We start from the raw sequence: 26,504 nt of genomic DNA, 5'->3' as shown, positions 1-26,504 counted from the left end.
ATCATCCCACAAACCAAAAGGTCGCATGTTTGATTCCCTAGTCAGGGCACATGCCTGGGTTGTGGGTTTAGTCCTGGGTCAGGGCGCATACGAAAGGCAAACAACTGATGTTTCTCACATCGATGTTTCTCTCTCTCTCTCTTTCTCCCTTTCCCTCTTTCTAAAATCAGTGAGCATGTCCTTGGGTGAGGATAAAAAATATACAGGGTTTGGGACAAATAACGCCCCTTTTTGATTACAAAATCATAAGCATGTAATTCTTTTTTTTTTTGAGGGTTTTCTGTAAAAATATGGAATGCTTCACAAATTTGTGTGTCATCCTTGTTCAGGGGCCACGTTAATCTCTGTATCATTCCAATTTTAGTATATGTGCTACTGAAGCGAGTACATAAACATGTAATTATTTAAAGTAACAATATCACACTGAAGCACACCATATGACATTTTAGGTGTAATGTTCCAATTGCTGTCCATCTCGTGTGAGACTTTCACGTAGCCACCAACCACACTCAGGCAGGCTTTACTTCTTCCGGACTCTGTGTATATCTGATGGAAAGTTAACATTCACGTTATAGATATTCTGCAAATAGAACTGCCAGGTTGGAAGGGATCTGACAAAGATCACAACCACAATATGCCCAATAAGAATTTATAGCCACTTCTTGGGAGGTGCCAGTGACAGGGAGTGCTCAGTGCCTCCGGAGAAGACCCATCTGCTTCCCAGCAGCCTCACACTTCTTTTAAGTTGAGATCTGCCCCCTGTCTTTTCTACCCGTGTTCTTGTGCTAAACTGTGGGTACCACACTGTGCCCACCTGACTTACTGGGTGAAGCCTGGAAGCAGAGCTCAGGAGAGAGAATTGCTGTTCCCTCTGCCTGAACACTGTGTCTTGTCCTCCTGTCTCCAGGGAGCCAAAGGACTTTCCAACTCACTTCCTTACCAGAGAAGCCTTCTGTAGTCCGCTTACAAAGTAGCACTTCCCCTGTAGTAAGACTTGGTTCATTTTGGTTCACTGCTGAATCCTCTGGCCTGGAGCAGTGCCTAGCACAAAAGCGGTGCTTCATAAATATCTGTTGAATGATTGAAAGAGAGAAAGACAGGAACTTAAGAACAAATCCCCAACACTGGGGTGCAGCGGAGAGAAACAGGAATCGTGGATGGTGGGAGCAGTGACAGAGATGTAAATGGTATGGCTTTGGCTGTAGGGATGCGGAATTCTCTTCTTCTCCTTGACTTTGGGCACACAAAGTGCTCCACCCTGTCCGTTGGCAGGACCGTGAAGGCATGCTGTATCTGTGGTGGAGTTCCATCAACAGCAAGAGCTTCCATTTTTTTCTGTTTTTCTGTTTCAGATGAGACAAAAGGACCCAGTGAAAGGAATGACAGCAGATGACTAAAGCCACCCCTCCCCTTCTGCACTGTATGTACCCAGTTTCCCTGTGTGTATGTCATAGGTCCTAAAATCAGTTTGGGCCCTCAAAGCCTCAGCAGCTCACTACGGAGTCAGAAAATCGGCTTCATTTCTCATCCTGCCCCCTAGGAATAATGACTGCCGTGCTAAACGGGCTCGTCATGCTCTTGGGCTTCCACTGAAAACATTATGACTGTTAGAACATTTCAGACACATGTAATTTTACAAGGAACTACCCAGACAGAGACATGGACAAGGTAGTGAGACGGGGCACGGCGGATGCAGAATTGAAGCTTATTTGTAACTAATTACTCTTCCTCTCCTAACTTGAGCCATTTGAAGTCAAGGATGGCATCCTAGGACACTCTATACCCTCCCCACCCCGTGCCAGAGCCAGTTCCTAGCTCCCAACTGATATCATCACCTGGAAAGTCTGTTGGCATTTATTGTTTTGCCTGGTGCTTCATTTCCTTCCTTTTTGTAGCCCTGACCCCGTACTAAGTAGCTATCCTCATCAGAGGCAACATCTCTCAGGAGCTTGACAGGCATTTCCCCCGTGGTCACAGGACCAGGATGGGATGCTCCTTGTTTCATATTATCACTTCCCTAATTCCCTTCTAATTGTTCCCAGTGCCCCGCACACCTCCAGACCTGCTGTTTTTCCAGCAACTCAGGGTGCATTTTGTGACCCTGACAAACCCGGCCAGGAATGAAAAACTTGGCCTTGCTCTCCATCAGCTCTGAGAGAAGATTATTTTATCAAATAAAAACTGGCTGTCACCTCACGTCAAGGAGCTGGAGGCCTGGGGTCTCACCAGCAGTGATGCAAACCTCTCCTTCTCCCTGCCCAAGTGCTTGAGGAGAACTTCTAGGATATGAAAGGGGAGGACTGAGTGGATTGTTGCAATGCCAGTTTCTCAGGAGCTACTGACCCTAACTTTGGTCCCTCCCTGTAACCCCAGAACACCAACTGGCATCCTTCTTCCTTTTGATATGCCCCAATTACTGATTTAAAGTGTTTCTGTTTTTCTCTGTTGCTGTTGCTTCCTTAACAATTGTATTTCTCTTCTAGTTTTGCAAGACAGTGGTCAACAGGAAGGCCCAGCAGCTCCACCCTCCCGAGTGACAGGCCATCTTCCGATGCAGCCTTTCTGTGCCCATTCTTCAGGCAACTTTCGATCCCCTACTGTAGCCAATTCTAGATGCCCTTTAATATTGTGAACAAATAGACCCTCTGGTATTATGAAGCCCGTGCGTGCAGGAGCCTGCTCCTCTGAGATATGTGGCATGTAGGCTGCTGTATTTACAGCTCCTCCCTCTCCAGCCATTGTGTTCTCAACCCATTTCTGTGTGTCCCATCCCCCTTTATTTTCAAGTGACATTTTTAGTCTTTCAAAATAGCTGCCTTTTGTGATGTGGTGATTTAAATGACTTAAGTTTGTTTGTTTTCAGCCTTGGGATAAACTGAGGTAGTTTGCTTCCTGGGCAGATCTTTGCAATTTTGAGTGCTCACGTGGAGAAAGGGGATGGATTAGAAATACAGAGTTTCCCCCCTCCCAGTTCCACAGAACAGCAATGTGGCTTCAGAACTCTGACCTCTGCTCCCAGTAACCCATTGTTGAAGTGTTCTAAGCACTACGGAAATCCCAAAGGCCCAGCCAGTCTCTGTTTTGGAAATTTTACACATAAAGATAACCCCTGCCCCAGGCATTACATCTCTGGTCACTAGTCTTAGAAGTACATAAGGCTTCTCAGCCCTCCTGTTGCCCTTGCTGTCTGCATCTCTGCAGAGACTGTAATATGCCAGGGTCAGCTCTCCACCTGGAGGTGCCTGCCCAGTGTGGCCCTTAGAATTGAGCCTGCCCCATATATACAATTAGTCTGCCCCCGCACCCCAGGAGCTCTGTGTGTCCATGCTCCTCCTCCCATTTGGGCTGGTGCTGTCACTCAGCAATAATCCTCTCTTCTCTGTGCTTTCTTAGATTCTTGTCCTCTGACTTTGAGGCTGGTCAGGACCCAACAATCCTGATCTTTTCATGCTGCACAAAACAAGCATGCAAAAGCTTCTTCCCAGCAGAACATGTTCCCTCTTCTCTCCAGTTGCTGGAATTGCTGGAAAGGATTTGGGAATCAAGATCTCAGTTCGTCCTGCCCTTAAGATGAGCTGTGTCCTGGACAATCAGAAGCAAGTAGTGACCATAGTACAGAACTCGACCAAAGTAGGCCTCGGAGAGCTCAGTCTCCAGGGGAACAGAAGCTGCTGAGCACTTCCAAGTTTCCTATGACTTGGCAGAACCTGGATATGCCTTTCCCGACGGGAGATTCCGAGATAGCTGTTTTGTTTCCTAGCATTTCCCAAACCTTGTGAAGTAATGTTGGCCAAGTGCACCGTGACCCAAGCCCGTGCTGGCCTGCGTGCAGCTGCTAATGAGAGAAACCAAATCTCTGTTGGGGGAGCGGGAAGTGAGATGGGAAATTTTATCCTCACGTTTCTGTCAGTTTGTTTTGCCTTATTTCTAAGTGCAATAAGGGAGTCTCTCACAGGATTTCACCTGTGACATCCTGAAGGATGTGTCCCTGTGGCCCTCCTGGGGCAAGGGTGCACAGACTCAGACCCTTCCACATGATCAGCTCTGACCTTCACCAAAGCCCGTTTCCGACCAGATGTCCTTCCATTTAGTCTCCTCACTGTATGGGGTCTGTTTTAGCAATGATGAGGTGCAGTTTAGGTGATTACTACCATCCCAAATGCTAGTAGCATTTATTTGACTGGGAAAGTTGAAGAGGTGTTCCTACTGGAGAAAAATGTAAATGTTTTCCTACAAGTTCTGAATCAGCTATAATTATATTTATGCTTAATGCTCTCCCTTCTTCGTCAACTCAGTGAAGTCCAGTTGTGGGTTATCCTGGGAAAAACAACTGTTAATATTCTAAGCAGACAGTTATTTGGATGGTTTGAGGGTCAGATGTTAGTCTCCTTCCTTCAGCTCTTCTCTGAGGTCCACACATATCACTCCAGCTCTGGTGGGGGCTTGCGCTGTCTGCCTTTTCTCTGGCTCCTCCCGCCTTCGCCTGTTGCCCCAGTTGGAAAGCATCCACATGAGCTGAGCTAGAATTTCCTGAAATCAGTTGGATCTGGGGCTACAGCACACATAAACATAAGGAGGGATTTCCCTGGTCTGTTCCATCCCTTCGGATAGTGTTGCTGCTGGGCAACAGTGTAGTCCTTTTTTAAGTATCCCCCTTTCTCTTCACACCATCCCCCAAAGTGGCGAGCACCCAGAGGGGCTTGTGATGAAAGGCTCAGCTTCAGGGTAGTATCTGAGGATGGGCCATGCCCCTTCAGATCCGCTGCTTTGATTAGATTTCCAGGGTAACAGTCCCAATTGGAAGCTGCAGTGCCTCTGTGGGAGTGGTGCTGGGCTCTGGCCTTCTCACAGAGAGAGGTCAAGGACAGGGTCAGTATTGTGGGCACCAGTAAATCTTCCCAAGTTCTCTTACAGTCCCCGCTGGGACTCCCTGAGTCATTTTGGTTGGTTCCTAGTGCTACTTCTTTTACAAAATACACTTTGTAGACTTGAGTAGATTACCTTATTTAATGTGAGTTTGTGCCTTTTTTGTCTCAATCTTCCAATACAGGTATATTGGGGAAAAAAGCAGTCTAATAAAATCCTAGACAGAGCTTTCTGGAGTCGAACTTATTGGTGATGCCCTTCTGTCCAGTTTACAACTTGTATGTCTTCCAACTCTTGCCGATGTCCCCTATTTCACCAGGGAAGGATATGGGAAGGTACAAGGTATCTCACATTTTTTACAGGTAGATTTCCATAAATTAATACATCCCCTTGCCCCAGCTGGTGTGGCTCAGTGGATTGACTGCTGGCCTGTGAACCTAAAAGGTCACCAACTGGATTCCCAGTCACAGCACATGCCTGGGTTCCTACAGGGTCCTCCATTGGGGGTGTGTGAGAGGCAACCTATCGATGTATCTCTCACACATCCATGTTTCTGTCCTCTTTCTCCCTCCCTTCCCCTCTAAAAAAGTAAATGAATAAAATATTTAAAAATTAAAACATCCCCCTTTCATTTTGCTTTGCAAACATCACATATCTGAAAGTAATTTGGCCATTTCCTACTGACAGTAGTTCCTTTTGGCTTTTATATCCCGTCTTCTTCACCTCTTCCTCTTTTTCTCATCCTACCAAGCAAAACACATTTAAAAATAGTTCTTAACTTTGTTTCTGGGTCTGTGAACCTCATGAAGCTTGTCTGTAAAACTGAATTTTTCTGGGGAAAGTCACAGCTCTTATCAGATCCATGCACTGTCCTCACCGCCGCCCTCACCCACCCCCACCCCCCAAACGTTAAGAACCAGTGATCTGAAAAAAATCAGTTAATCTTTGACAAAATGAATAACCACCCATTTCTTCTTCGGTCGTACAGTAGAGGCAGCGATTTTTTTGTCACTCGTTGATGGCTAATTTTCTGAGTCTAAGAACCTCGAAATGTCCAATGTGTCCAAGAGTGAAAACCGAAAAAAAAAGAAAAAACAAACTTTAAAGTGGGCGTGGAAAACGAAGAATGGAGGAGCCCAGTGACCAACAGGAGAGATTACTTGGAATTGGGTTGGGGAAAGAGGCTGGATTACTAACAGGACAGTGGCTAGACCGCCCCTTCCCCACTTCTCTCTATGGGTCTCCGGGCGTCGGGATGTTGTAGGGGGACGGAGAGCGCATACATTAGAGATCTCAGGTTGGATATTAACAAATTCTGTAGGAGCCTGGGACACTCCTGCGGGGGTGCCCACGGCTGCGCCGGAAGACCGCCCCTCCCGGCCGGCCTCGCGCGGTGCAGTCTGGGAGCCGCGGGAGCCGCGAAGACGGCTAGCAGAGCCCAGTGGTTGACATCCAGGGAGCCGCACCCCGCATGTCAGGTTGGGCAGTATTACGTCGGGTTCTGTAGACATTAGGACACGCCTCACACGCCAGGTCCCCTCAGCCTTTCGCCTTTTCGCGCTTGCTGAGAGTACCGCCCCTTCCCCCGGACCTCACCAGACCGAGTGGACCGTGCGCTCAGGCCCCGCCTCTTACGGGAGCCGAGGCGTAGGTTCAGAATCCGGAAGGAAAACAATCCGGCAAGACTGAGCGGCCCGAGACCTGCTGTCTGCGCAGTGCTGATCGGTCCGGGGCCGGCTGGAGCAAGTGGCCGGGCCACCAGCGTGGGGACGATGGCGACGGTGAACCCGTTGAAGCCAACCGAACCGAGAGGCAGGAAGCTCAGGTGAGGAAGGACAGCTCCGGGCCGAGTCACTGCTTCCGACCCAACTGGGGCTGCGAATCTGGGGTTAGAACCGGACTGGGAGAGAAGAGACCAGTCCTGCAGAACTGCTTTTAGTTCGGAGGTCCTGCCAAACTATCCCTGTGTCGAGCAGGCTAAATTAAGTCTGAGCCCTACTCCCCTTCCAAACTCAAGCTGCCGCGCTACTTTCCACTGGGGCCCCCAAGCAAGTGCCCAGTTGGCTTCTGAAGGAGGCAGTGGTGTCGGGCTGTTTGAAGTTAAAGACAAAACGAAGCATTGTCACCTCAGCTGTAGGGTAGAAATCTGTTCTTTTGAACAGCATTTACATCATGGGGTCTGCCTGATCCCGTTGTGACCTCCTAAAATTTGAAATCAGATTTAGATAAGATGCTTTGATGAAGTGACAGTAGCTTGGTCCCATGCTTGCTCTGGAACAAGGAACAAAGCTAATCACCAACTTAGTGCAGGTCACATGCAAGGATTTGCTGCTAATCGTGGGACTTGAGGACTTGGGCAAGAAATCCCTACTTTACATTCTCATTCACTTAGATCAGGTCCCTAGGAAAACACGGAATCTTGGAATAAAAGGGCTGCCTTTCTTAATCTTCTGTTGGACAGCAGGGGGAGATCGTAAACAAACGAAGCACAGACTCTCTGGCTGAGTGCCTGGGAAGGTGTTTTTTGTGTTTTGTTTTTGTTCAGGCAAGGAGCAGGAAGTTGCTTTAAGCCGGCCAAGAATTTTTTCAAGTTGTGCTTTTTTAGAACATGAACCTCTAAGAACAAGGATCTGGTGGAGAAGAGATGTTTTGGGAAAACCTACCCTTTTCTAACCCTCTCCCATTCTAGATCTGCTGCCGCTGCTGCATGGCTTAGCTAGGACTCACCTGAGGCTTGGTGGCTTTTCTTGCTCTCCATGGGGTTTGTAGCCACTGCCTTCCCCGGACTCAGCACTGCCTGGGGCTTTCACTGAGTGTTCCTATAACTATTCCGTAGAGATTTGCAAGTCTCCCCTTCTCCTGAGCCTCTGATGGGATCCAATGTTAACGAGAGTTGCCGATCTATTTCCGCTGCTTCCCTAGGGCTCATGTGAAGCTGAGATGGAGCGTATCACTAACTGATGGCTTTTCCCAAACGATGGCAGACTTCTGAGAGAGATGTCGAGAGACCTCTTAGAATCATCTCCTTAGTCTCTCTTAAATGCTGGCAGAATTAGTTGTGCTTCAGGGGTTCCAACCATAGGAAGAAATGAGGAAGGGAATGTGGTGTTATCTGCTATTTTTGAAATTCCCCTCTCTTGTGGTGCTGAGGTCTGTCAAAAGGTGAAACCCAAACCTCTAGAATCACTCTGGTGATCCTAGGGTCCCTTGAGTTGAAGAATGGGGAGTGGGGAGTTGCTGACTGAGCCATAGATGCTTGCTGCAGTGTGACTAGTCGATGAAATTAATAAATTCCTGACTATCCACCCCTTCCTTTGTCCGACCCCAAAACCTCTGGGCCCACTTTGGCAGCTTCCCTAGTATCAGCAGCACCAGTGCTGCCAGAAAGGGGGGCAGCTTTAGGCCTGTGTGGAGAAGCCAGTCAGGGTGGGAATTTCCTGCTTCAGAGGACAAAGGTGCAGATGGAGGGCTTGTAGTTCAGCTTCTCTGTCACCACCATCAGATGCAGAAACGTGTTTCTCACTGTGATAGCAGTGGATGGTGGTGCAGCTGTTAGCAGGCCTACACTACTGTCCATTACGTGGGCGAGGTGTTATCCTCCTTCCTCCTTGACCTCGATTTTCATCCCTTCCACAGCATACATGTTGTGACATGGAATGTGGCCTCGGCAGCACCCCCTCCAGACCTCGATAATCTCCTTCAGCTAAACAACCAGAACCTGAATCTGGACATATATGTCATTGGGTAGGTGTCTGCAGTGTCCCTTCACTCACCCCTATATCTGAGATCAGGTAAGCCTGACCAGTCCCAAGTTGTCCCCATGGGGAACTACTGTAATTTCCTCCCTCGCTCTGGAGACTGATGGCTAAGAGTCTTGAGTCTGCATCAGGGCCAGTGCCTCTTGTCCTGGGTCAGCAATGGCAAAGGGCTGGCAATTTGCGGGGGTGGGGGGGCGGGGGCACGGATAGAGCATAGCCATGAGAACCCAAGGCTTGAAAGTCTGCTGAGGGCAGTACAAAATGTTGGTGGCAGAGGCGGTTCCCTCCAGGACAGCGGACAGCCTCTGACCTGGGCCTGGCAGTTTGCAGGAAATGGACTGTGGGATCATGAGCCTCCTTGCTGACACTGCCTTTGAAGACCCATGGAGCAGTTTCTTCATGGATGTGCTTTCCCCTCTCAGTTTCGTCAAGGTAACTTTCAAGTTCACGGGCAATTGGGAAATGCATCTTATCTCTTGTCACTAACTTCCCAGTCTGTTGGTCTCCCACTCGAACTTTTGTGTTGTTTCCCATTTATTTAAAGGCCTAAACCTCAGTGACACGTGTCTCCCTGAGGCTCCTGCCTACCTTGTGCATTTCCAAGGTAGCCAGAGCAGAGGAGCACCCCAGGGGTAGCTCACACCTTGGTATTTTTCAGGTTGGGAGAGTTCCTTGAGGAGGTGCAGCAGGGCGTACTAACAGCTCAGTGCCCCATCCCTAGCCAGGATTGTACACTAGATGCCTAGCGTGCAATCTCTGGGTATAATAATAATTGCTACCACTTGCCGAATTTTTACATGGTATTAAGCATTATAAATAAGCTCTTTATTACATCATTTAATAATCTTAACTGTCTTGGAATGTGGGTATTTTACAGATAAAACCAAGATTCAGAAGTCATACAGGCTGTCTGGGATTTGAATCCAGACCTTTCAAACTTCATAACCCAAATTCTTCACTACTGTACTTTATTGCCGTATTGGGGAGCCCTAAGGCTGGTGGGTACCCTATGGCTCACCCTCTGGTATCAGAGGGTGTCCTCGGATTATAGGAGTCATGCATCTCAAATTCTCAGGAGCTCAAGGGTAGAAAAGGGGAGATGGGTGCAGAGTAAAAGGATTGTCAGACAGAAGGGTCAGTATTCTTTGGGGAATTTTTAGCTCATGGGAGAATCCATAGGAAGCCTCCTAATTGCTGATCTTCATCTTTCTGCCTTGCATAGCTGAGGGATGAAACACACTCCCATTTAAAGCACCCAATGCAGTACTTCTTGAAAATACCAGAATTGCCTTATTCCCTTCACTGTGTGACTGGATTTCTTTAGAATTAATTCTACTACCCTAGTATGTTCAAAGGTGCTAAGGCAAGAGCTGTGACTCCTCCCAAGGAGGGCAGAGCCAGGAGCAGGGAATGCATGGTTTGGTCCTGCTACTGAGGCTAGAAAATGCCAGCCCGAGCCCTTGGCTCCCTCCAGATCAAACTCAGGCCTCCTCCTGCAGGCAGGGAGCTAGATCCTCTCAAAGGGCAGAACCACTTCTCTCACCGCCCACTCCCTTCCCAAGACTGGCAGCCTCCTTACACCTCAGCTAACTGGCGAGGGATTGGTAGAATGGAATTGAGCCAAGGAAATTAGCTCAGCTTGTGGCAGGGACACAACCTCTTCTACCCATGCCGCCTCCCAAGGTTGGGGGGTCAGCCTGAGGGCCTGGCGCCCAAAACAGATGACCCTCCTATCCCTAGCCAAGAACTGAGGTGAAGGGGTGACCCCTTATAGCCTATTTCTTGGACAGGAATATGTTTGGAAGCCTGGGGTTGCCCCCTTGGCTGGCTTCAGGACTCCTAGTCACCTCCTTTCTTGACCTTTCCTTAGCCCCACCCACTTCATTTCCTCTAACTAGAATTTCCCCTACGAATCTCCTGCCTTTCCCCACAGCCCCACCCTTTCTCCCAGTCTGAGGCTTTCCTGCCCTGCCCCCACCCCTCCACTGCCCTTCTTCACAAAGTGGACTGGTGCCTTTGTGGTGGAGCCCCATGGCCCCAGTCAGCTCTGGGTAAGGATTAAACTTGAAACTCTTCTTGAATCTTTATTCGTTCCCTTGGGAGTCAGTCCCTCATAGTATAGCCCTCCCTTTACTTTCATTATCATATGTGCCCGTGAAGGGTAGAAACCAAGACGAGGTGCAGGGTGGGGTTGTGGACACAGTCGTAACAACCGCTGCCCGACCCTAGGTTCTCACGCCTCCCTCACTCAGGCCTGGGTTTGGGGTTCCCCCTGCTTTGACGCCTCCACTTAGCCAGAGCTCCTGACCTGCAGGATCAAGTTTCATAATTCCTGGAAGGCCCCAGTACACACTCCCCACCCGGGGATTTCCTTCTTGGCCTCTGCACCTCATGCTCCGGAAACAGCTACTCAAGCGGTGGATACAGACAGCCTGAATCTGAGAGAGAGGGTGACTGGCTGTAGCCCATTCTCACGCCCACCCCCCCCTCCGTGGCCACACACAGCAAGGCTTTTGGCAGGCCTGGTACTTCGATGTTTCCGTCCAGGTAGTCCTGGGGTTCCTTCGTCTCCCTGAGCCTCAGCCCTGCATCTGAAAACCAGGGACAGTGGTTCCCTACAGGGCCGGCGTAAAGAGTAAATGGGATATGAAGCACTCAGTAGATGCTAGCTGTTCTCCCCAGCCTGTGAACACTTGTCCTCTGTTCTCACCGTCACCCGCTCTACGTTGCTTTTGTGAACATGCAGCTGCCCACCATCTATAGTTATTTTGGGGGAGCATTTTCTTAATTTTCACTGAGCTACAACATATTGTAGTACCATTTGATGGATTAAAAAAATTTTTTTTAGATTTTATTTATTTATTTTTAGAGAGGGGAATGGAGGGAGAAAGAGGGAGAGAAACATCAGTGTATGGTTGCCTCTCGAGTGCCCCCTCCTGGGGACCTGTCCTGAAATCCAGTCATGTGCTCTGACGGGGAATTGAACCAGCGACCCTTTGGTTCACAGTCTGGTGTTCAATTCACTGAGCCACACCAGCCAGGGCTGATAGATTTTATATGTATATACATCCATGTTACCACCAGTCTAGTCAAGAGTCAGAATATTCCCAGCACCCTACCTAGATCATGTTCATTTCCTGTATTTATCTTTAAGAATCCTTAAACCAGCTCTGGCTGGTGTGGCTCAGTGGATTGAGCACTGGCCTGCAAACCAAAGGATTGCAGTTCAATTCCCAGTCAGGGCACATGCCTGGGTTGCAGTCCAGTTCCCAGTAGGTGATGCATGAGAGACAACCATACATCGATGTTTCTCTCCCTTTCTCCTTCCCTTCTAAAGATAAATAAATAAAATCTTTTTAAGAACCCTTAAACCAAAAAACAGTAGCTGCTAGTTAATTCTAACAGCATCTATGAGATAGATTCCTGCTCTATCAGTTAAATAACAGGCTGAGAGACTTTCCCAATACCAAACTCTAAGAGCCCCAGCCAGGATTTGAACCAGATCTGGCTAACTCAAAGTTGGTGCCCTTAGCCACTATCCAGTACAGCTACAGTCCTCCTTGAGGCCCTGACCCGCAGGGATGGTGGTTCATGTGCACCCAGAGGACCTCAGGAGGGCATCTTCAGGGAGGGCACCTGCGCATGCACGGGGCAGGAACTGAGAGTCGATGCCCTCCCGATGGAAGGGTGCCCTGGCAGCCTTGCCTTCTCTGTCCTCAGCCCCCAGGCCCAAGAACAGGCACAAACATGCTCAGCTCTTCCAGTGCATCATTTAGCAGCGAAAGGGGGTGAAACTCTGAGGCTTGAACTGAGATACCATAGACCTTGGGGAAGGGCATTTATGTGGCACAGGGCCTGGCAGGGACACATGCAGCCTGTGTGGGGAAATGCATGACCGTTGTCCTCCCCTGTCCTGCAGGTCTCTTCTGTCCGGATGCAGGGGCTCCTCTTATTGGTCTTTGCCAAGTGTCAGCATTTGCCCTTTATCCAGATCCTCTCTACTAAGTCCACCCCCACCGGCCTCTTCGGGTTCTGGGTAAGAACTAAGTCTTGTCTGAGTCATGGGAAGGGCTGGGAGCTTTAGAGCTGGGCAAATGGGAGAAGGAGCAAAATGAGTCTTGGCATTCTGGCCAGGCCAGTGCCAGGCATACCCACTCTCCTGCCTCTAGGGTCTTAGCATCCTGAGACCTCAGGCTAAATGAGCTGGGTTCATTGGTGGAGAGCTTGCCCTGGGAAGCTGAATGTCTGGCCCTGGAAGAGCCTGTGGGGAGGAGAGACCATCTCCCCCCAGGCCTACAGTGGGAAAAGAGAGGTGTATCCCACCCGCAGCAGCTTCCAACGCCTCTGCCCACTTGTCCTACCAGGGGAACAAAGGGGGTGTCAACATCTGTCTGAAGCTTTACGGCTATTATATCAGCGTTGTCAACTGCCACCTGCCCCCGCACATGGCCAACAATGACCAGCGGCTGGAGCACTTTGACCGAATCCTGGAGATGCAGAATTTTGAAGGACTCAATATCCCCAATATCCTGGACCATGAGTGAGCATGCAGTCCCAGACTGCTGCCCCTGCCCTCTTTCCCGCACCAGCCCAGGCAAACGTCCTCTGCCCAGTCACTGCCGCCCAGTCAGAGGTAGTCTATACTCCTCTCCCACCCTCTCCCATCCTCGTCCCTGATACCCCCTCCTCTGCCTGGAAGCCCTGGCCACTTCTGAATGTGGCTGGGCAAGAACCCAGTGGTTCCCGAGGTCACTCAGAGGGCTGGTTCTCAGCCTTGCCTGGTGGCCAATTGAGGGAGGGAGAGGGCAGGAGGGCTAGAGCCTGCTTCCTATTTGCCACTTGCCCTCAGGGCTGGTCTCTTCAGCCTAACCCATGGGCTAGGAGCTGTGAGAACAGTCCTGTTGGACCTATGCCCTGGACCTCACCTAGCACTCTCCCAGCATCTGACCTCTCACCTGCAGCCCCTGGGGGAAGCCGGCCTCGGCCACCTGTTGCACCTCTTTCTCTGTCCTCATCACGAACCTCAGGCCGCCTTCTTTTCTTTCTGAAGCCTCATTGTCTGGTTTGGAGACATGAACTTTCGGATCGAGGACTTTGGGTTACACTTTGTTCGGGAATCCATAAAAAGTCAGTGCTACAGTGACCTGTGGAAGAAGGATCAGGTATTGATTGGGGTGAGGGGGTCCGGAGGGGTGATCTGAGCCCATGGTGGAGGTCCAGCATGAAATGGGCAGAGAGTTGCCCAGGTTCCCTAGTGTCTGTTCCCCTTTCCCAGTCCTCTGAAAGCCCTGTCCCCAGCAGGGAGGAGTCTAACAGGGCTTCGCACGTGGGGCAGGGCAGCCAGCCCTGGCAGGGCCTCGTCTTCATTTGGAGGAACCACGGGATAGCTGCTGGGTGTACATTATCATCAGGAGCGAGAGGGGCTTTGGCCTGCGGAGCACCAACCCCCTTGTATCCCTGTCATCCTTCCCACCCCCAGGCTTGCTTGTCTCCCAGAGGATGAGATACCACCCATTTGGGGAACCCTGGCTACCCCGTCTCCCCTGTGACACATGTCTGCTAGTGGCTTCCAGAGAGATGGAATTCAAAGCCTGGTCCCTATAGTCCAAGGACTGGGAAATGGCAGGCAGCTGCCTCCCCTGGGACTGTCAGGGTAACGTTTGCGAAAGGTTTCAGCTGTTGTCCTGGGGGTGGAGGTGGGGTGCTGAGGCTGCCCCTGTAGCTGTGAGGAAATGAAGTGGCATTGCCTGACTCTTCCCTCACTTTGATGGCTGATCCCTTGAATGGAGTGTGCTCCTGGGCTGTGGAGTCAGGACCACTGGTAGATGGGGCCGTGCCTTTCTCCGCAGCTCAGCATTGCCAAGAGGTATGACCCATTGCTCCGGGAGTTCCAGGAGGGCCCTCTGCTCTTCCCGCCCACCTACAAGTTTGATAAGAACTCCGACAACTATGACACCAGGTGAGGGGCTCCACCGGTAGAGGGTCAGCCTGCCTTGGATCTGGAATTGGCCTGTGAGGAAACAGGGACCCATGAGGATTGGGAGTCAGGCAGTGCTGCCCCGGTGGCAGTGGGAGCTGCCTGGGAGCAGAAGTACTAAGGAAGCAGGAATAGATCCCGCCATCACCTCTTGGGAGCAGTGCCGCTCACCCCCTCTGAGGCACTGACTTGGGAGCTGTCCAGACTGTCCTCAGAGAAGGCAGGTGGGGGAGCCGGTGCTGGCAACAGTCTGGGGTGGGCAGCGAGGCAGATAGGGCCAGAGGAGAAGAGGAGGCAGCTGATTTCTGACTTATGAGGGGCTGCTTTTCAGCGTTCTGGGAACCCCTGCCCCCACTTCCCAGGGCTTTCTGTTCCTCCCCAGACGGGGGCTTGGCTCAGCCAGTTACTGGTATTAAGGACCCCTGCCCTAGCTGTGAATGGGTCAGATACTATTGAGGAAGGTGAAGTAGTGGTCATCAGTGGAGAATTTTATGGAGAAAAATATAGACAGTGCATGTAGTAGTTAGAAGCACAGCTCTGCATCTGCTGTATGACCTCGGCCAATATATTCAAGGTTTGACTTTGTCACCTATAAAACAGGGGTGATAACAGCACCTACCCACCCACTAGGTTGCATACATAGAGCCCGGTGTCGGGCCCCTAGAGGCACTGTGATGACTGTTATTATTATTTCTAGATCCATGTCTTCAGGTGGTAGTTTTACTGAAAACCTTTCTAAGAAGCAAAGAAGGGGTGGGGTAACCACCAAAACCTTAGACTTAGGGAGAAGGGCAAAAGCAGCTCTGGCAAGAGGTCCCTGGCCCAGCTTAGGGCAAGGAAGGAAAAAGAAGCCCTTAACATGTTACGGGGCTTTTTGTTTTACTTGGAACAGCTCCTTCATTTATTCTTCCTATCAGAACTGTCTTCTGAGGGACATAGGAGGTCCTCCAGGACAACCCAGGCCTCTGGGATTTAGGGGGTAAATGGGTACTTTCACAGCCAGGCCAAGGCGAGAGGTAGAAGCACCAGCCCAGGGCTCTCAGTGGTAGGACAGAGTCACAGTCAGTGTCTCCGCCAAGAAATGGGTGAGCCATTGCAGGAGTGTGGAGCAAGACGGAATGGGGTCATGGCTGCGCAATGCACACAAGAAGAGGCCACGAGCACTGGAGATAGAGTTCAGCCAGGGCAACCGAGCGGGCCAGGAAGGAGGGAAGAGGGCAGCCTGCAGCTGGCCCAGGCCCACGGCTGCAGGGAGACTGCCAGTGCCCCAGCCATCGTTGGAAATGAGGGTCATGGAAAATAGAACAACTGTAATGGCGTAATTAATAAAATATATTTTAAAAAGGGGAAAAAAGGTACAGTGAGGAAAAAAAAAAAAAGAAATGAGGGTCATGGCAATTATAAGGCTTTGGTGGGCCAGGCTGGGGCCGTGGAAGCGTGACCCTCCACCAATTAACTTTTATTTTATTTTACTTTTTTACAGTGGTCACAGGTGGTTATTCGTGTTTTATTTATTTATGCCCTCCCTAATTTACAAAAAAGTTGGGACAGTTTATGTATTAGTTTTCCATTACTGCATAACAAACCAACGCAAATATAAGAGCTTAAAGCAGCATGAATGTGTTATCTTGGCTCCTCCCTGGGTCAGCAGTGAGAGCACTGTTTAGCTGGACCCTCTGCTCGCACAAGGCTGCACTCAGGTGCTGGCTTGAGCTGATGCAGATTGTTGGCACAGCTCATTCCCTTGTGGTGTATGGCTCTGGTCCCTATTTTCTTGTTAGTTGTTGGCTGGGACGATTCTCAGCCCCGAGGGGCTGCTCCTCTTCATTGGCAGTTCACAGCCTAGCTGTCAACATTCTTCCTCCCCGCCAGTTGACTCTAACCTCCCTTACCATCAGGAAGAGAGCTGCTGACAGGCCACGTAGCCAAGTGTCCCTTTGCCCCCACCCCCAGGTGTGGTGGGGCAACCATCAGGAGACTGTATGAGAGTTATTGCAGACAGCTAGGTGTCGGCTGCAGTTGGGGGACTGAGATCGGGCGGAGAGACTCCGATGTGTTAAAGGACTTCCCCTGGTGGCTTAGCACAGGATGACAGAGCTGGAGCTCAGACCTGAATCTGTGGACTCCAGCCCACAATGCTTCCCCCTAGCCAGCAGTATCTCTAGAGTCACTGCTCTTTTTGCCCTCAGCAGCAATAGCAGCAAAAAGGAGGGCAGGATGACAGCAAAGTCTTGCTAAGGAGGAGGCAGAGACAGTACTTATCTCCACATTACAGATACAGTCCACCTGGTGGCTGACGTGACTGAGCACTTTTTATTGCCAGGCATCATGCAGAGGGCTTTGCCTGCATCACTTCACTTAATTTTACCATGTTCTCATTAGGTAGACACTTGTTACTGACTCTTTACAAATAAGGAAACTGAGTCTTGGAATATCTAGGAGAGTAACAGTCAATGATCGAGCAAGAATTTGAACTCGAGTCTGTAAGACTCCAGGAATGGCAGGTGGGAGGTCATTACAGAAGGGCACGAAAACTAAAATATTGACGGCTAGAGCCAGGGGCCAGGGCAGCTGGGAGTCTCTGCAGCGGCCAGGGCCAGGGCCCGAGCCCCACACTGGGAGCGGAAGCCTTCCTGCCTCATCAGACTGGTGTTTACCCTTGACAGCCAGTTCAGACATCATCTCTAGTAGAAAGCCTTCCCTGACCCACCCTTCCCCGTCTCACTGAGAGTTCTCTCCTGTCCTTATGCTGCCACAAGCGTTGTGTACGCCACACTTTCTGTGTTGTTTTTAAGACACAGCGAGCCTTCCTTGCTGTGCTGTGAATGCCAGAGTGCAAAGGTAGGGTCTGATATATGACCATCCCCGGAATATGGCATAATGCCTGGCATATGTTTAAATTGGGAGCCTGAAAGGACAAGAGGGAAAGATACAGTATTTAAGGAGCAGCTAGTCTATGCAGCTAATCTTTTGCTAAGGGGACCCCCCCCCAGTAGCAAAAGATTCAAATACGCACTATCAGGTTCCTTGGTTGACAGATAGAAGGTCCCAGAACTCCATGTGGGAAGTGCCAAAGGAGGTTGAGGCAGATGGTGAGGGGAGCAGCTGAAGCCAGGAGGGGTCAGAGTTGTCAAAAAAGCAGCCGAGTCTGGCAGAAAGAAGGGCAGGCATTCCAATCAGTCAGCAGCACTGACGAGAGGCAGATTGAGTGGAGCCTGACCCAGCCGTAGAAAGTAACTGTGAGTGAGTTGTGTGCAGGGCATGGGAGGCAGCTTCGCCAGCCCAGGCAGTGTCTCGGAGCCAAGATGTAATGAGAACCGAGGTCAGCTCCATTACAGGGGAGGGTGAAAGGGCTGAGGGCCAGCAATCCTGTTAAAGTCAGGGATTGCAATAGGGTTTTGTTACATGAACCCAGTCAACCTCTCTGCTAGGCAGTGGGCAGAGGATATTATGATCAATCTAGTCAGGGCTCGTGTCCAGAGTTCAGTGAGACACTTAGAAGCCGTCTATAAGAAACTGAAGGGGAAAATGCTTTCAGACCCCAAACGGAACGTGTCACTACTTTTGGGTCAATAAATTGACTCAGTTTTCTAGGCTTTTAAACTGGGAGAATCTTGCAAAGCTGCTTGGTTTTATTCATTTATTTATTTTTTTAAGTAAAGGCATACTAATCTGCAGAAACAATTCTTATGTTCAGTCCTGATCATTCAGCCAGAAAGCACGAGAGAGGCCCCGTACATGTAATGCACTGTGAGCCCGTTCTGGCAGCTGCGAATGGGCCACAGCGGGCAAGCTGGAGGAGCAGAGTGCAGCGGAAGGAGTGCAGACTTCACAGCCGGCAGACTGAGCAAGCGCCCTGCTTCCGCCTGGACAGGGTGACCTCTCTGAACCCCGTTGTCCTGTAGGAGAAAAACGGGATCTGTAACACTCTTCCAGTGTCAGGATTAGAACAGTCTCTGGGGCACTGGTTACTGCCTAATGCACAGATGACTGTGCCCCCATTTAGCTGCACTATGACTAGAAATGGAGAACTGGGGGGGATGTGTGTAATATTTAATTGGTACACATTTATTTTTGCTTAATTTTGTTGCTCAAACAAGGTCCGCGAGGGCCTGGACAATCTCATTTATCAGCTCTCCAGTTGGCCTGGCATAAAGGGCTCAGTGAATGTCGCTGAAAGAGTGAGCCCTACAGGTGGCCAGAGGCTCGCCTGGGCCAGGCCATGGGAAAGGAGGGAAGGCCGAGAGGTTCTGAGGAGGAGGGGAGACGGGTGTGGTCGGGCCTTGGGGAGGATTCCAACGAGACTGCAGATCTTGGGCTCTTAACCCTGAGGGAAGTTGGGGAAAGGGAATGCATTGAAAGGGAGAGCGGTACATTTCCGAGGTTTATTACCAAGTTTAAGCATATGTTAGGCACTGAGTGTGCAAGACGTGGTGTGCTCTCTGGGATAGAAATACCACATTCTGGTGTCCACCCTGGACACTCCTGAGACGAGTGAGCCATTGGAACAACCCACAGAGAGGCCGGAGCAGACGTGGTGGTGTAGCCGGTTACTGCTTCCTGACCGCTCCCTGGACGCGCCTTAATTTATTTAATCTTCACGGATGGCTCTTTGAAGTATGTGCTATTATCAACCCATCTGAGAGTCGGAAAAACCAAGGCTAGAGTGATGAAGTCACTTGCCCAAGGGCACATTAGCCTTTTTATCCTTTAAAACTAGATTACTGGTTTATTATAAAAGGATGTAACCGAGGAACAACAAGTGGAAGAGAGGCACAGGGCAAGTGTGGGGAAAGGGCCGGGAGCTTCCGGGCCGCCACCCTACCCGGTCTCCACTCCATGTGTTCACCAGCCCAGCACCACGTGGCTCTTAAATCACCAGGGCAGAACCTTCCCCCAACTGGTCTCTGACCGCAAAGTCCAAGTTCACCACTGAAGTGTCGTTTCTGCCTCTCTTGCTACAAAACTATCACTGTTGAAATGACAACACTATGTAAGAAATGTTTATTTAAAATAGGAATTGAATAAAGGAGAAGACAAAAATGGCATTTCTAACTGACTGTAAGCCTGTGAAGGTAAAAATACATTAAGATCAGAAGGGCACTTTTGAGGAGAGTGATTGAGCTTGGGGTAAGTCAGTTTGGGTTCACAAGCAGTTGTCAAGTACCCACTCCATGCCAGGCTCTGTACTGATGCTGAGAACACACGGAGACTCCAGGAGCCGGGCCTTGCCTCCCTAGTCGACATACTAACTGCTACGCTGACTGGGAAACAGACAATTACAATGTAATGTAATGGTGAAAATACTAGTGTAAACTTTTTTGGAGGAAAGACTAGAGGACGGGACAGCTTCATGACAAAGACATCATTGGAATTGGGCCTCTCCCTGTGAAAAAGCGTGCTCCAGGCAAAAACTTCCAGACGGCAGGGGTGTCCAGCGCGCCGGCCGTATTTAGCCCAGCATGGCTATGAATGCTGCCCACCCACCACAAAATCATAAATTTACTTAAAACATGAGATTTTCTTGTTTTTGTTAGTGTTTGGGTATTTAATATGTGGCCTAAGACAGCTCTTCTTCCAGTGCGGCCCAGAGATGCCAAAAGGTTGGACCCCCCTGTTAGAGTAAAGGTCCTAAGGCCTGAGAGAATCTCCGGGGCGGGGTGGGTCTGGGCAGTGGGAGCAGGTGCAGGCGGAGGCACCAGGCTGCTGAGCGCCCTGAAAGCTGCACCTGGGAGACCTGCCCTGTACTCTAGAGGCAGTGAGACTTCTCAAAGATTTTAAAGTAGGAAATCTGACTCATCTGACCAGGCTTTACTATTCTGTGGTTCATTCAAAACCAAGGGGGAAGCCCTGGCTGGTATAGCTCAGTGGATTGAGCACGGACCTGCGAACAAAAAGATTGAGGTTCAATTCCCTGTCAGGGCACATACCTGGGTTGCAGGCCAGTTCCCAGCAGGGGATGCACCAGAAGCAACCATACATTGATATTTCTCTCCTTCTCTCCTTCCCTTCCCCTCTGAAGATAAATAAATAAAATTAAATTAAAAAAAAAAAAAAAAAACAAGGGGGAGTACTGGCTGGTGTGGCTCAGTGGACTGAGCGCCGGAGCCCTGGCCTGCAGACCAAAAGGTATCAGGTTTGATTCCCAGTCAGGGCATGTGCCTGGGTTGTGGGCCAGGTCCCCAGTTGGGGGTCTGCAAGAGGCAACCATCAATGTTTCTCTCCCTCTTTCCCCCACACCTTTAAAAATAAATAAAGTATTTAAAAAAGTGGCTGGTGGGGGGGGGGGGGAGAGAATTGATGTTTCTCTACTTTTCTCCTTCCTTCCCCGTTTAAAAAAAAAACAAGTTAGAGGAACCCAGAAATATCAATTTATCAACTGTTCCCCAACCCCATTTAAGGACTTAGGGTCTCCATTTGGAGGGTGGGGCCTGGGTGCACAGCCCGTCTTAAAGAATAACCAGTAGCTGCTTGAGCAGGGCCGGGTTAGGGGTCAGAGACTTGTCTGTCTTAGGGCAACTACAGGTACCTAGTGGAGGGAAACACTCTTGTGTCTAGGGTTGTAGGTCCTCCTGCTTCTTAGGGAAAATGGAAGAACAGGTAGGCGGGAGGTGTCTCCACTGACTCTTGAGAACAAAGAACCATAATTGGCAGTGTCTACAGAGAGCTGATATCAAGCACTGTGCTAAACATTTTTTGTGCTTTATCTTATCCAGTCATCTCAGCAACCCTATGAGGTAACTAGTTATCTTCTCCGTTTTACAGAGGAGGAAGCTGAGTTCTAAGAGGGCCCGGCCAGGTGACTGCAGAGCACCTGCTCCGTGCTTGGGCTGCCAGGCCCGAATCCTGGCTCCACCACTCAGGAGCTCTGGCTTTGGGAAAGTCACTTCCCCTCTAAACCTCGATCTCTGCACCTGTAGAGAGTGAAATAAACAGTACTGATCACAGGCATGTAGTGAGCATTCCCTGCATGCGTCCCTGTCCTTTCCCAAGGTTGCATGTTTAGTAAAGGAAAAACCAAATTCGTTCTGTCTGACTCCAAAATCCAAACCTCAGTTTCTTTGATCTACTGCTGCTGTTGCTTAAGAAATAAGAAAAGCTCTGCAATGGAATGTTTCTGAGCCACCATTTGATTCATAAATACGTAGACTAGGCTGAGGGTCCTTGGCTGAGTCTGAGAAGGGCCAGCATACCTTTGATTCTGCCGGGCACCCTCCTTCCTGCTTCCAGGCCATCCCTGCTCCAGCTTTGGGCCAGGGGGCTCATGGCTGCTGGTGGGCCCTGGTGTTAGGGGCTCCAGGAAGCTAGTGAGGGTACCCAGTGCTCTCCTGCCAATGCTTTCTTTTCTCCCCATTCTCTTCCCTCACCCCCAGTGAGAAAAAACGCAAGCCTGCATGGACCGACCGTATCCTGTGGAGGTTGAAGCGCCAGCCCCACACTGGCTCCTGCACCCCCAGCCTGCCAGCCCCCCACTTCTCGCTGTCTCTGAGGAGCTACATCAGCCACATGATGTACACCATTAGTGACCATAAGCCTGTCACTGGCACCTTTGACTTGGAGGTGAACTTCCAGGCTGTTCAGCACTTGGTGGAGGAGCAGCCATGCTGGGTCACATCCCCAAACCCTACAGCCCTGGATTCTAATGTCAGCAGATCCCCCAGGGGAGACCCATAGGACGATGTGATTGCCCTTCCTCCCATGTCAGGGATCCCAGCTCTTCTGAGGAGCTGTTGATGGTTCTGCCTGCCAGAAACGTGCTTGAACCCTCTGTGAATAGGTTTCCATTTCCTCTTGGTACTGTCTCCTGGGGCTGATTTCCATTATGCTTATTACCTGCTACGTGAAGTAGGACTTCCTTTTATTTGTCCTGAACCTGTCTGGGTCAGGTTGCAGAGGGAGCTCTCTCCATCCTCCAGCTTTGCCATCTACTGGCCAATCAGTGTTAACCTGTGAGCTGCTGGCTGCCTGCAGCCTTCCCCTTTCATCCTCGTTTGTCTGTCTTTGTACCATCTGTTCCTTCCACGTGCCTGTGTCTGTTCTTACTGCAGGCACACTCCCCTGAAATACTGAATTTGGGTCTTTGGGTCACACACCCTGAAGGCGTAAGAGCAGCTGTGGGTCTCCTGAACCTGTCAGCAGGTCACCCCATTCTTTCCCATCCTCTCTCCTCGGCGCTGGACTCTGTGTCTGGTTATCCAGCTGGCCCTCTGTCTTGTCCTTCCTGCCAGAGCCAGCTGCCCCTGTTAAGCCTTCAGTCCTTTCTCTTTTATTTATTTATTTATTTTAATTTTATTTATTGATTGTAGAGAGAGAAACATCTATTTGTTTTTCCACTTATTTGTGCTTTCATTGCTGCCTCTTGTATGTGCCCTGATCAGGGATTGAACCTGAGATCTTATTGTATTGGGAGGACACTCACACCAGCTGAGCTGCATGTCCACGGCCCGGTCCTTTCTCTTTCCAGTTGGCCAGCCGAGGCCTGCTACTTTGTCAGGACAGCCTGGCATTCTGTGCCCACCAACCTGCTGCCCCTTCCCCTCAACCCTTTACTTGTTAGACTTGTTAGAAAGGCACAGTAAGGGCATTTGTCTCAGAGAAGTGAATGACACTAAGGATTTTCAACCTTTTCCCCATCCCTCCGTGTAGCTGAAGCCATTGGTATCTGCCCCACCGATCACCCTGATGCCAGAGGGCCTGTGGACCATGGAGAACGACATGCTGATCAGCTATACCTTGACTCCAGACTTCCCCAGCAGCCCCTGGGACTGGATTGGACTATATAAGGTGATGTGATGGCAAGGCAGGGAGTCAGTCAGCCACATCCCTTCGGTTTATCTGTCCTGGGACCCGCAGGAGCTGGGCACAGACTAAAGAGCTCACCTAGGGACTGGCAGTGAGGGGAAGAGCATATGGTATGATAGCCAAACCTAGGGGTGTAGCCATCCTCGTTTTAGGGTTCGCCATAGGTCCTGTGTCCTCCCAGACCACTGACTGCCCAATCCCCCCTCCCACAGGTCGGGTTTCGTCACATTAATGACTACGTGTGCTATGTCTGGGCTGGGGACAACCAGGTCTCCTTCAGCAATGGGCTGAACCAGGTACCTGCCCCGCCTCCTGAGAGAAGCATTCCACATCTCCCACAGGAGGGCTTGCCTGCTGGGTGGCTTGCTGCTAACAGCTGGGTGGGACCCAGGGCCCTGGAGCTGACCCCGTTCTTGTCCACCCTCCCCTCCAGGTTTACATCAGTGTCAGCGATATCCCTGAGACTGAGGGTCAGTTTCTCCTCTGTTATTACAGCAACAGTCTACATTCCGTGGTGGGGATGAGCAATCCCTTTAAGGTAAAGTGGTTGGGGTGGGGGAGAAGATGCAGAGAGGACTTGAGCTTGAACCCGACATCCATTCCCCAAGGCCACAGGCCTAGCAGCCCACGTGTACCTGGAGCTGCAGCAGTTGGGGAATGACAGTGATGGAACAGTGTGGAGGAAAACCTGTTGTTCTTCCCCTCCTGCTCACTGCCCGTTTTATCCCTGCAGATCCAGCCTTGTGCCTTCCTGGAGGAGGACCTGCTGGGTGAATCCCAGTCATAGATGTGAGCCTGGATGAGGAGGAAGCCAGGGCAGAGGCCAGAGCTGGCAGCCAGCTCTGCTCGCCACTTCCAGGAGCACTGGGGGCCCAGCCCAGCCCCCTGAGGAGGCAGCAAGTATCCTTCACCTCCCAAGGGGAGTTCTAGCCACACTCCTTTGCTCTCTCCAGTCCAGACCCCTGGCATTAGTCACTTAAATACAGGGTTTTGTTGCTGAGATGTGAGTAAAACCAGCTAGTTTGTCAACAGTGAAGACCTGGGGATCATCCACCAAAGGTGGGAAGGGCCCTCCAGCCTACATCTTATTTCTCGATTCCCCCCGCCCCAGTCTCAGTCCTGCCCCAGCAGGCCTGCCAGACGCATGCCCCATCTGGCACCGGCCTGCAGTCTCCTCATCCCATCCTGGACCTCAGGCTGCCTGGGAGGGGGAGATGCTCACATTTGTACAGGCTCCACCGACTCGCTGGCACAGCAGCCGTGGGTTCCAGGAGTCTTGGCATCTCATCTCCTGTCCCCCTGAGGGATGGGAAGAAGGTCTGGGATCCTTGCTTTGAGCAGAGACAGCATGACTAAGTGGGCAGGACAGAGGGGCCCCTTTACCTAGGCTCTCATCTAGGGGTAGTGGGCAGGTTGAGGGTCCTGCCTGTGGGCCCCCTGGGCCCTGATTCACTGCTGATGGATCATGCCCTGAACCTGGCATCTTGTGAAGGGTTGGCAGGTATAGAGAAGCTGTGGCCACAGACTTTTCTAGGGTGGTCTTTGCCCAACTGAGCTCATCTGCCCTTCCCCTTGCCTGCAGTCATTGGCCAGGAGCCTGCCGTCTCTCTAGACCACTGTGGGACCTAGAAGTGGGGGCCGGCGGAGAAGGCCAGAATGAAGATGTTTTAGGAAATCTGGCCCTGGGGGTCTTCAGAGAGCATTCTCCAGGTGCTGTGTGGACATGGCTGTCCCTACTCCTACTACTTGCCTCCAGCCGCTGGTGACTCAATGGCCCTTCTCCCAGGAAAAGACATCTCAGGGAGCCTGCTCTGACTGTCACAGCAGTCCTGTAACGTGGAACTGAGGAACACTCCAGTTGTTCTGCATCCCATACTCCATCCTGGGAGCCATGTGGGCCGTCAAGAACTACTCCTCTGGCTCCTAGTGGGCCTTGGCTGTCTGTTTTCTGTTACATGGGGAGATAATGAGAAATATGGCTTTTACGCTTGTGTGTGTGACTCCTTTGTGATGACGGGAAGGGGTGCATGGCGAGTGGCCTTTGCTAGGTTCCAGGATGAGGGCCCTGTAGGTCCAGACTAGACTTTGTGTCTGCAAATGGCATGTTGCCTGGGAGAGAATGGGGCGAGGGTCTGAACTAGCGGCCCTCTGGGTTCCTGGTTTACTCGAGACATGCTTTTGGGCACTTAATTCATTCTGCTGCTCAGTAGAATGGGTTTCCTAGAACTGGTAACTCAGCAAAGGTGCTTTACTCTCAGTGGCTCCTCACCCGTCACTCCCTCGCATTGAGTTTTGGTCCTGAGTTAAGCTATACAAAAATCACTGTCTTTCTGTCCCAGATCCCCCCTACCCGGAACTTCCCCTGGTAAGCTCTTTTCCCTGTCCCCAATACACACACACACACACACACACACACCCCTGAAGAACCCCGAACCCTTGCGCTTGCCCACTTTATTGCATCTCGCGTACACAGCCATCGCGGTGTTGTCACATAGCACCCTCCGTTTGTCAGACCACAGCCCCGAAGTGCTGTGCAGGGCCAGAAGCAGGAACTGGCTCAGGACCTGAGTTTGAATCAGAGTCTCTACCCACATAGTCTTAGTTGTCCATAAAATACAAATAATGCACCTATTCACAACATAGTTGTAACAAGTTATACAAAAAAAACCCCTATAGCTACATTTTTTTTTTAACAGAGGGAGAGAAACATCAATTCCTTACCTTGATTCATTACCTCTTGTTTGTCCCCAACTGGGGACCTGGTCTACAACCCAGGCATGTGCCCTTACTGGCAACCAAACCAGAAAACTTTGGTTCACAGGCTGGCGCTCAATTCTCTCTGAACCACGCCAGCCAGAGCACTACCTCCTCATTCTGATTAATGTAACCTTGGGGCTGGATTCATGGCTCCTGAGTCCAGGGTACCCCTGTTTCTCCATGTGAAGCAAGCTTGTCTTCATGCCCACCTCTCTCCCCCCTTCCCTTGTAGATCTAAGTTGGTCCCTATACCCGCCTCATGTTGTGGGGCCCCTCCTAGCCTGGCAGGGGTGGGGCCAACAGGGATTGAGAGGCGGGAAAGGGGAGTGCTTTCTCTCTTCTTG

General features: G+C 50.7%; 2 protein-coding genes and 1 non-coding gene across 4 annotated transcripts in view; 2 read left to right on the top strand and 1 right to left on the bottom strand.

The window, feature by feature from the left end:
- PITPNA (phosphatidylinositol transfer protein alpha) overlaps positions 1-5,093 on the top strand; it is a 39,781-nt gene extending 34,688 nt beyond the window's left edge. Inside the window, exons 11-12 of the mRNA XM_037133702.2 lie at positions 1,353-1,420; positions 2,484-5,093. Of these exons, the coding sequence (XP_036989597.1) occupies positions 1,353-1,397 (45 nt within the window). The 3' untranslated portion in view covers positions 1,398-1,420; positions 2,484-5,093. The remainder of the gene's footprint in view (positions 1-1,352; positions 1,421-2,483) is intronic.
- Positions 285-388, bottom strand: LOC119040702 (U6 spliceosomal RNA). Its single transcript, XR_005080913.2, has one exon. It is a non-coding gene; the product is annotated as a U6 spliceosomal RNA (small nuclear RNA).
- Positions 5,094-6,279: 1,186 nt separating the features above from the next.
- Positions 6,280-25,388, top strand: INPP5K (inositol polyphosphate-5-phosphatase K). 2 transcript variants are annotated; one of them, XM_037133734.2, is made up of 12 exons: positions 6,280-6,691; positions 8,503-8,610; positions 8,948-9,056; positions 12,544-12,660; positions 12,989-13,164; positions 13,675-13,786; positions 14,474-14,583; positions 21,975-22,161; positions 23,248-23,385; positions 23,616-23,699; positions 23,837-23,941; positions 24,137-25,388. In XM_037133734.2, the coding sequence occupies exons 1-12, from the start codon at positions 6,639-6,641 to the stop codon at positions 24,188-24,190; spliced, it is 1,353 nt and encodes a 450-aa protein (XP_036989629.2). In that variant the 5' UTR covers positions 6,280-6,638; the 3' UTR covers positions 24,191-25,388. The 2 variants fall into 2 exon arrangements, with proteins under 2 accessions (XP_036989629.2, XP_036989630.2); XM_037133735.2 differs by lacking the exon at positions 6,280-6,691 and having other exon boundaries at positions 8,524-8,610; positions 8,955-9,056.
- The last annotated feature ends 1,116 nt before the right edge of the window (positions 25,389-26,504 follow it).

The sequence above is a fragment of the Artibeus jamaicensis genome, unplaced genomic scaffold (assembly GCF_021234435.1).
Source record: "Artibeus jamaicensis isolate MK-2021 breed Jamaican fruit bat unplaced genomic scaffold, CSHL_Jam_final contig_2790, whole genome shotgun sequence".
NCBI lineage: Eukaryota > Metazoa > Chordata > Mammalia > Chiroptera > Phyllostomidae > Artibeus > Artibeus jamaicensis.
This window is presented reverse-complemented; position numbering and strand designations above follow the sequence as displayed.

Excerpts from the sequence above, each read along its gene's own strand:
- INPP5K (XM_037133734.2), top strand. The coding sequence starts at position 6,639 with ATGGCGACGGTGAACCCGTTGAAGCCAACCGAACCGAGAGGCAGGAAG. Across the intron at positions 13,787-14,473 it reads ACCTGTGGAAGAAGGATCAG|CTCAGCATTGCCAAGAGGTA; the intron begins GTATTGATTGGG and ends CTTTCTCCGCAG. Across the intron at positions 23,942-24,136 it reads GGATGAGCAATCCCTTTAAG|ATCCAGCCTTGTGCCTTCCT; the intron begins GTAAAGTGGTTG and ends TTATCCCTGCAG.